At 49.5% G+C, this 9,746-nt stretch overlaps 1 protein-coding gene across 5 annotated transcripts in view; it reads right to left on the minus strand.

Annotated features, from left to right (window-relative positions):
- HTT (huntingtin) overlaps positions 1 to 9,028 on the minus strand; it is a 138,554-nt gene extending 129,526 nt beyond the window's left edge. For all 5 annotated transcript variants that reach the window (XM_036852124.1, XM_036852125.1, XM_036852123.1 and 2 more), the window contains exon 1: positions 7,094 to 9,028. In XM_036852124.1, coding sequence (XP_036708019.1) covers positions 7,094 to 7,305 — 212 coding nt within the window. In that variant the 5' untranslated portion in view covers positions 7,306 to 9,028. The remainder of the gene's footprint in view (positions 1 to 7,093) is intronic.
- Positions 9,029 to 9,746: the final 718 nt, after the last annotated feature.

The raw sequence follows: 9,746 nt of genomic DNA on the forward strand, positions 1-9,746 counted from the left end.
AGAACTGTGTCATTTCAAAAATGTTACATAAGTAGAACCAGCCCGTATATAACCTTTTGGGATTGGCTGTTTTCACTAGCATAATTTCCTCAAGATTCATCTTAGTTGTTGCATGTATTATCAGGGGTTTGTTCCTTTTTATTGCTGAGTAGTTTAACCATTCACCTGTTGAAGGACATCTAAGCTGATTCTAGTTTTTGGCTACTATGAATAAAGTTGCTACAAACATTTGTGTACAGGTTTTTATGTGAACAGAAGTTTTCGCTTCTCCGGGATAAACACCCAAGAGTGCAACTGCCGGGTCATATAGTAACTGTATGTTCAGTTCTACAAGAAATCACTTGTTTTCCAGAGTAGCTGTCCATTGTACAGTCCCACCAGCGATGACTAAGTGACCCAGTTTCTTCCAAGCCAGCATTTGGTGTTGGCTTAGCATCGTAAGTTATATCACTTGTTTGACTACACAAGTAAGCATCTGGTCAGAGTAAAATCCAAAGTCCTTATATTGGGGTACAGGCCCTAAACGGCTACCCCTCATCTCCTCTTTCTGGCCTCCTTACTCCTCCTCCAACATGGAAAGCACTCCCGCTCATCTGTTCCCTCTACCTGGACCTCACCTCCTCTAGATACCCGCCCCCCTCCTCCTGCTCCAGCATCACCTTCTCAGTGCACTTCACACCCTAAACAACACCACACAGCCCCCCTCCCCCTTATTCTGCTTTGTCTTTCTCCATAGTCTTTAACACCACTGGCTTTGTTCACTGCTGTGACCCAAGGGCCCAGAACAGGCCCCGGCACACAACAGGCGCCCAGCTGAAAGGAGCCCTTCCAGGTCATCTAGTCCAGTCCCCACTGAAGTGTCCATTCCCAGTAGCTGGGAGCTCTTAATGCCACCACAGCTCCCTTGTCAGGGTTACACCCTACTTGACAGCTACACAAATGCTCCATGGTCCTAGGACAGAGAAATGATACTGCCTCAGCTACACCTGGACAGATGTAAACAACGTAAGTCTTCCCTCCCAAATGCTGATGGAATTTTATATTATATTATATTATATTATATCAACAGAAAAGTAGGTCCTGATCATCTACAGTGGAGCTTCTCAAGCTTTAATGTGCACATAAATTGCTCACAAACCTGCTTAAAATGCAGACTCTTGATTCAGTAGGTCTAAGGTAGGGCGAGATTCTGTACTTCTTATAAGCTCCCAAGTGATACCAAATTGCTGGCTGGCCCTGAGACCACACTCTGAGCAGCAAGGATCTATGGCATATCTCATCTCTAACACATATTCTAGCACCCAAACTGATTCAAGTTAACACAACATTAAATAGTATCTTATACTGTGTTAATTTTTCCTTCTTGTTGTCTGAATAAGACTTCCATTCCAAGGTAGTTTACTGAGTGGTTGGCTCACTTGCAGGGACCAGAGGTAATGGGGGTGAGGCCTCTGAAGGAGGAGAGAATATGAAAGTCAGGACACTGTAAGACCTTTGCCTTTACATCTCCATAAGTCCTCTTTTAAAAAGAAATTCTACAGTATTATATAGCAGTTAATAAGAATGATAGGTACTGCTATGAAACAATGTCTTTGATATACTAAGTGAAATAATATAGTGTGAGCTCATTCATGCAAAAAAAAAAAAAGGACTTGTATATGCATTAAAAAATCAGAGAAAACAAAAGAAACTTAACAATTGTTATTTTTAGGGAATGAGACTAGGACAGCCAGGGAGGAAGGCTTTGCTTTCCATCTTCTGTGCTATTTGAAGATGTTGTTACAACGTATATGTGTAATTTTTTTTGAGCTAGTTAATAAAAAGCAACCAAAAAAGAAATTCTTCCCCAAAGTGGTCCTATCACATCTAATCTAGGGGTGGACAAACTACAGCCTACCTGTTTCGGCCAGTCTAAGAAGTGTTTTTACGTTTTTAAACGGTTGACGCGCCCCCCAAAAAAAATCAAAGAATAATATTTTATGACGTGAAAACTATACAAAATTCAAATTTCAACGTCCTTAATAAAATTTTGTTGGAACAGAGGCACACATTCACTTACGGTTCACTGCTACTGTGTAGTGTGCCATTATAGCCGGACGTGGTTAGGGGTAACCCATACACGAGGTTTTTTTTTTTTGTTTTTTTTTTTGGCCTTTGCACAGCTTTTATTATTAAGCTATGAGCATCCTGTTTGAGGCTGGTTTGACTAGCGGCTATGTGCACATCTGTCCGCAAGAAAAGAAGTTTATTCATTCCCCTTTTTTCCCCTTTTCTAGTAGGTTTTGCTTTCTGTTTTTATTTTTTTGCACATCCCTTTTCACTTTACAGTACATTTGACTATAGTGCACAACATGATTCCAAGTCAAAACAGTGGCCCACTGGGCACTGAGCTTCTGATTGGTGAAGGGCAGTCCAATCAGTGCTGGTATCACTGGGTTACCCCTAACCACACATAGTGCTTCTGGATGCTTTTTTTCTACCATGGCAGAGTTTAATGGTTGCTACAGAGATGTACTCACAAAGCCTGAAATATTTACTGTCTGACCATTTACATAAAATGTTTGCCAATGTTCAAGAATCAGAAGACGTAATATTGTTAAGATGCCAATACTCCCCAAACTGATCTACAGATTCAATGCAATACCCATCAGAGAATCCCAGCTGGCTTCTTCGTAGAAACTGACAATCAGATCTTACAATTGAAATGGAAATGCAAGGGGCCCAGAATAGCCAAAACTATCCTGAAAAGGAATAAAGTTGGAGGACTCACATTTCATGATTTTAAACTGTGATACAAAACTAATGGTAGGGACTTCCTGGTGGCGCAGTGGTTAAGAATCCGCCTGCCAATGCGGGGGACACGGGTTCGAACCCTGGTCTGGGAAGGTCCCACCTGCTGCAGAGCAACTAAGCCCGTGCGCCACAACTACTGAGCCTGCGATCTAGAGCCCACGAGCCACAACTACTGAGCCTGTGTGCCGCAACTACTGAAGCCCGTGTGCCAAGAGCCCGTGCTCTGCAACAAGAGAAACCACCACAATGTGAAGCCCTCGCACCACAACAAAGACCCAACACAGCCAAAAATAAATAAATTAATCTTTAAAAAAAAAAAAAAACTAATGGTAATCAAGACTGTACATGGACTTCCCTGGCGGTCCAGTGGTTAGGACTCCGCACTTCCACTGCCATGGGACTGGGTTCGATCCCTCGTCGGGGAACTAAGATCCCACAAGCCGTCCCACAAGCCACAGGGCGCAGCCAAAAAAAAAAGTGAAGAGACAACCCAAGAAAGGGAGTATCATTTTACAAATCATGCATCTGATAAGGGTCTAGTACCCAGAATATTATGAATAACTGTTACAATTCAACAATAAAAAGACAACCCAACTTAAAAAATGGGAAAGAATGAGGATGAGGGTTTGCAAGTTAAGTATAAGAAAGAAGCTGGGTCCCTAATCACTGGTGAGCTTCCTCAAGCAGACACTGCTGTCTTATAATAAATTCTTTCCTATTTAAGTTACGGCAGCAGAGTTTTCTGTTACTTGCAGTTGAATATAACTGATAACACCAACTATGGCTAAATTATGTCATGCTTAGCAGACAGAGATGAACAAGTCCTGTTGGTTCTACCTTGAAAATTCAGTCAGTTCCCACCGTGCCACTGCCAACAACCTGGCAGAATTCACCATCATCTCACCTGACCACGTCACTAACTTCCTACCTGGTCTCCTGCTCCTGACCATGCTTCCCTTCACTCAGTTCTCAGCCAGTATTCATTTAAAAATGGAACTCAGGGCTTCCCTGGTGGCGCAGTGGTTGAGAATCTGCCTGCTAATGCAGGGGACACGGGTTCAAGCCCTGGTCTGGGAAGATCCCACATGCCGCAGAGCAACTGGGCCCGTGAGCCACAACTACTGAGCCTGCACATCTGGAGCCTGTGCTCTGCAACAAGAGAGGCCACGATAGTGAGAGGCCCGCGCACCGCGATGAAGAGTGGCCCCCGCTTGCCGCAACTAGAGAAAGCCCTCGCACAGAAACGAAGACCCAACATAGCAATCAATCAATCAGTCTTTAAAGAAAAAAAAAAAAAAAAATGGAACTCAAATCCTGCCACTCCTCGGACCAAACCCTCCAATGACTTCCCACCTCACTTAGACTAAATGCCACTGTCTTTACTCCACCTTGAAGGAAGGGCCTACTCATCTATCTGGTACGGCACTCTCTCCACCTCTCTGACCTCAGCTCCTACTAAGAGTCTCCCTCTCGCTAATTCAACGGGCCACACTACCTCCTCGCTATTCCTCCATCAGCGGGGTTTGGACCTGCTCCCTCTGCCTGGAACGCCCCTCCACATACCTTTATGGCAATCCCTGACTCTCTTTTGGTCTTTACTCAAAAGACACCATCTCAGTGGCCCTTCCCTGGACACCCTATCTAACACGTCAATACCGTATTAACCCTGACATTTCCTAGACCCCCTTCCCTGCTTTGCTGCTGTTCCTGCTTCGTTTATCACTGTCTAACGTACTGTGTGTTTTTCTTATGTATCCTTTTTCTGGTCTATGTCCCTCACTAAGATGTAAGCTTCATGAGGGCAGAGCTGTATCTGTTCATGGCTGTAGCCCTGCACCTATTAGGATACTGGCTGGCACACATTAGACGTTCAGCAAATAATTAAAATCAGAGAAAAACTAGGAGGGAATCTGAAGGAGAGTGAGAAAGTGCCAAAGGCCAATGTCAACTGCCTCATAATTGCAGTTAGGACCCTGCCAAGCTCTGGCACTCCCCTGCACGTCAGCCTTGCTGAGACTGTAGCCAGTACCACCCGGAACCCCTGTATCCCATACGCTGAGCTGGGAGTAGGCACTCAGATCCTTCAACTGAAGCCCACGCGTGGCTGGCGACACTGTAATTCCACAGAGAGCAAGAGCCATAAAAATAGAACAGTTACTTTCTAATTGCTTTTGGCCAATCTTACTTTGGGGAATTAATTTTTCAGCTGAAGCATCTGAACAGAAATGCCAAGATCCAAATTTGTAAGCAGTGAGTTCATTACTCAAGATTAATGAATACTTGCTTTCTCAACAGCAAAGTACATAAAAATGTAACATTTATGCATTTTATTTAAAATAACTATAATTAAGCCCAATGCAGTTGATTTCAGAGCATGCTAAGAACCTTTCAAAGTTACTATTCTGAAGTACTTTTGTTTTTAAAAAATTTAAAATCTATCTTCATATATATAATACATAGATTATATCTGGTAGGATACACAAGGAGGAAGCTTGCCTCTGGGAATGGAGTTAGGTACTCAGGAGAAAGGAACGGGAGAGAGACATTTTAATTACCTTTTTGCAATTTTGGAATTTGTACCATGTTAATGTATTATTTATGCAAAAATGATAGACTAAATTTTAAAAATAAGTCAATCATACATTTCCTTACAATAAAGTAATGAAACAAAACGTATCTACTTTGTCAAGCTGGCTTAAGAAGAAAAACCTCTTTACACCCCTATTTCAAAGAAGATAAGCTAATTCAGGTTCTGTCAGATCAGCATAAGAAACAGAAAGCATATTTTCAGACTGACCAAGTGTTTGAACAAGCAGACAGGGACGGAAGTAAGGCCTTCCTTCCCACCCAGAGCCCTGCTTGGTGCTTCCCGCCTTTATACGAGATCACGCAGGGCATGGACTTCCAGACATCTAACTCCAGGAAAAGCACGACCATAAAAGTCTGGAATGGATACTTATGGTTATAAATCACCTGCTGCAGAGAAAAGTCAAATTGTTAAAAAACAAACAAACAAAAAAAAAAAAACAACTTTTTTTCCCTCTAAGTATCCAAACAGGTTTTTCACCTTTTAGCAGAAAACTTAATTTGTTTCTAGATTTTATTTTAACAGATAAGCCAAAATTACTCCCCAAATTCTCAGTTTCTAATGAAACCTCAGGACACAGCAAGGATCATATCAGAAGCATAACGAAGAAAACATTACTAAAAACGAATCAGCCTGACGAAGGTACGCTTCTTAGAGGGGCTGCTTCGCGAAAACTTTCCTCGTTAAATGCCATCCTGTACACACCCAGATCAGAAATAAAATGACCCGAGATGAGAGAAAGGCCCGAAGTGCAGCAGAGCACACACCCTGACCTCTGCTGAACACCCAGCACACAAGACTTCAGGGAAAAGTACTCGGTTCTCTTAAACGGTGTCGTTAATGGTCTCTCTTCTTCTGTTTCAAAAACTTTCCCTGGCACAAGCAACGGAGACCCCCTGCTTCCAGACAGTAGCAGATGTCAGCAACGGGAAGCGTGTGTGGGGTCCGCAGACACCACTGCTCCGGCAAAGCTGGACCGCGACACTCGTGACAGGGACATCACTCGCCCCCAGCGATTAACCTCTCCCTCAGCAACACGTCATTTGTTTCCAACTGAAGACAGGCAATAAAGGGCAGTCAACGCTTCCTAATATTTAAGCCAGTTTTATTGCTTCTCACGTGTTAACAACAACCGTCTAGACAGTTCCGCTTACTTGGCAACCACAGCTCATTCAAGTGCCCGCAGGCCAACCTGAGCTGAGACAAGCCGGTCTCTCCCTGATGCTCAACATTCTGCTGCGGCTCCCGAACGACACGAAATGCCCTGAGGCTGCGGGAAGACAGCCCCGAGCCACAGGCTGCTTAAAGGGGCCCTCGCAGGAGGCTCTCCATTGGGCCGCGCGCGCTCCCCCGCCCTCCAGCCCGACGTCCCAAGGCATGATGTCACCACTGTCCCCGCATCACTCCGGCTCCAATTCCCGGAGCGTCCTGCGCCCCCAGCCCTCCTCCTCTCAGACCAGGAGGAGAGGGACGGCACGCGGCCTCGGCTCTGCCAAGTCCTGCTCACAACACAGCCCCGGTTCCTCCCCTAACTTCGCAGCCGGGAGAGCAGAGGGCTGGGGCCGGGGCCGCCCCGGCGCCTCCGGGAGAGGCCGGCGAGGCTCCCCGCGCCTGCCGAGGGCCGGAGACCCACGCGGGGCCGGGGGACGGGGTAGGGACCACGGGGCGGCCCTGTCGCCGCGGGCCGGGGAGCTGCAGCGGGCCCGCACTCACGGTCGGTGCAGCGGCTCCTCGGCCACGGCCGGTCCGGGCGGCGGCGGCGGCGGGGGCGGCGGCGACTGCGGCTGAGGCGGCGGCTGCGCCTGCGGCGGCGGCTGAGGGGGCTGAGGCGGCGGCGGCGGCGGCTGCTGCTGTTGCTGCTGCTGCTGCTGCTGGAAGGACTTGAGGGACTCGAAGGCCTTCATCAGCTTTTCCAGGGTCGCCATGGCGGCCTCCCGCCCTGCGGGAACAGCCCCCGGAGCCCTCGGACCTGCTCGCGGTTCCGCTCAGCAGCGCGGCAATGAATGAGGCTCGGGGCCGCGGGCAGGAGCGGAACCGAAGCGCTCGGCCATCTTGGGTCCGTCCCGGCAGCCCCCGCGGCCCTGCGTCCCGCGACGCTCCGTCGGAGGGGCGGGGCCAGGCTGGCAAGATTGACAGCCAGAGGCGGCGGCCTCCGCCATTGGCCGGGCGCGGCGCCAGCCAGTCCCCCGCGCCCGCCGTCTCGCCTCCTAGGACCGCCGCGACCACGGAGACCCCAGCGCTCCTCCCGGGCGAGGACTAGGGGCGCGGCGGTCGTGAGCGTCATGCTCCCTCGGGAAGAAGCCCCTAGTCGAGGAGACCCCGGCCGAGCCCGGCGGGTGGCAGGGAGGGCTGGCCGTGGACTCGGAGCCGGAGACCCTGCGAGGGTGCTTGCTCACCCAGCGGCCCGGGCGGAGGGAGGGCTCACGGGACAGCCTTGCAGAGGAGGAAGGGGGAAGTGGGTCGCCCCGCGTGGAGCCAGAGGACCCTCAGGGCGGGAGCCCAGGTGTGGCCCCCAGAGAGGAGCGGAGCCCTGGTGGGCCAGTCTGCAGCCCGAGGAGGAGCTGAGGGGCTTGGCGGAGGGCCTGGGGCAGGCACGGGTGGTAAAGACCTGCCTGGTCAGTGCCTGCTGCCCGGAGAGGCCCTGGCTGGTGCAGCGAAAAGCAGCTTTGACCCCAGAGACTGCCCCACCGGCATGACTGCCCGGCCCAAGGGTGTGCCCTCCTTGGGCGAGGCCGGCCGGCGTGGGAGGGTCCCGGGCTCCAGAGCCTCGCCACCCGGAGGGGCAGCAGTGAGCAAGCAGAGGGGCAGCGTCCGCCTGCCCGCAGGGAGTGGGTGGCCCTCAGAGAAGCCGCCTGGGGCAAGCAGCGTGAAGCCTCCAGAGCCCACTCAGGGCAGCGCCCTGTTCTAGGCCACAAGCCACGTCTCCGCCTAATTTCAGACCCTGTTGTCACGAAGCAGTCAGGTGAACCCAGCATCGCCACAGGAAGCCTTGTCCCCAAGGGGACAGCAACCACCCCCCCTTCAGGGGAAGGACCTCAGAGAAACTTGCCGCAAGCCTTGAGGTCCCAGTTCCCTGATTTAATAAAGGCCCTTGTCCACAGGCCAAGCCATGTGCCAGCCCTCACACAGGACAGGCCACAATGACGGGGCTCCAGGCTGTCAGGTACTGTGGTTGGCAGACTTCTCGGATGACCTAGTGACGCCCTCTTGAGATTCACCACCTTGTATGGTCCCCTCCCCTTGAGAGTGGGCTGTCACTGGTGGCTGGCTTCTGATTAAGATTTACATTTTACAGCAAGACAAAAAAGTTTGAACAGAAAGTTCTCTGTGTCGTTTGGGCCTCCTCCCTCCCTAATGTGCAGTGTGCATCTGCATTACTCATTAACCAGACCTCCTCCAAGATGGGAACGCCTGCTGGACCGTAGAGATCAACTTTGCTTTTCCTTTCTTCTGACCTAGCAATGTAACTTCTTACGAGATTAGCATTCTTTCCCAACTCTGGAGGGGGCTGTACTGACTTACTGCTCACTTTGTAAGAGTTTACCTGGACTATGTATCTTTGGTGAACTCTCTGTAAAATGTCAGTGTGGCATTCCGATGTATGAGCCTTTGTCTCAAAAATACATATGATTGTGTCTTGGACTTCTACCAGGCGGAACAGCTCTCAGAGCTTCTGAGAGCCTGCCTTCTGGCTTATAATCCTCATTTTGGCTTGAATAAAATTCTCTTTTTTCTTCTTAACTTGATTGTTAATTGAATTTTCACTGACACTTCTAACATTCTAATAGGCAAAGGTGGCACTCCTGGGATTAAGTTACAAAAGACTGAGCCTTCCGTCCTGCTGCCTCTCTGCACCTTCTTGGCTTGCACACGCGTTCTTGAAGCCAGCTGCCACGTTGGGAGGCCCACTCGGCCAGCAGCCCAGGGAGAACTGAATCCTGCCAACACCACATGAGCTTGGAGGTGGATCCCTGCCCAGTTGAGCTGTCAAGTGAGAGGCAGGTGGTACTTAAACGCAGGCTTTCGAGAGACCAGGGAGTGAAGGACCTAGTTAAGCTGTGCCCAGATTCCTGATCCGCATTAACTGTGAGATCCTGCGTTGTTAAGCCACCATGCAATTGGTTACACAGCAAAAGATTAAGTGTATTAGTTCGCTAGGGCTGCTATAACAAAGTCCCACAGACTGGGGGGCTCAAATAACAAGAATTTATCTTCTCACAGTCCTGGAGGCTGGAAGTCCAGGATCAAGGTGTGAGCAGGCTAGTTCCTTCTGAGGCCTCTCTACTTGGTGTGTAGATAGCCGTCTTCTCCCTGTGTCCTTGCATGTTCTTCCTTCTATGCATGTCTGGGTCCTAATCCTCTTTTC

Source organism: Balaenoptera musculus, chromosome 5 (assembly GCF_009873245.2).
Source record: "Balaenoptera musculus isolate JJ_BM4_2016_0621 chromosome 5, mBalMus1.pri.v3, whole genome shotgun sequence".
NCBI classification, from domain to species: Eukaryota; Metazoa; Chordata; class Mammalia; order Artiodactyla; family Balaenopteridae; genus Balaenoptera; species Balaenoptera musculus.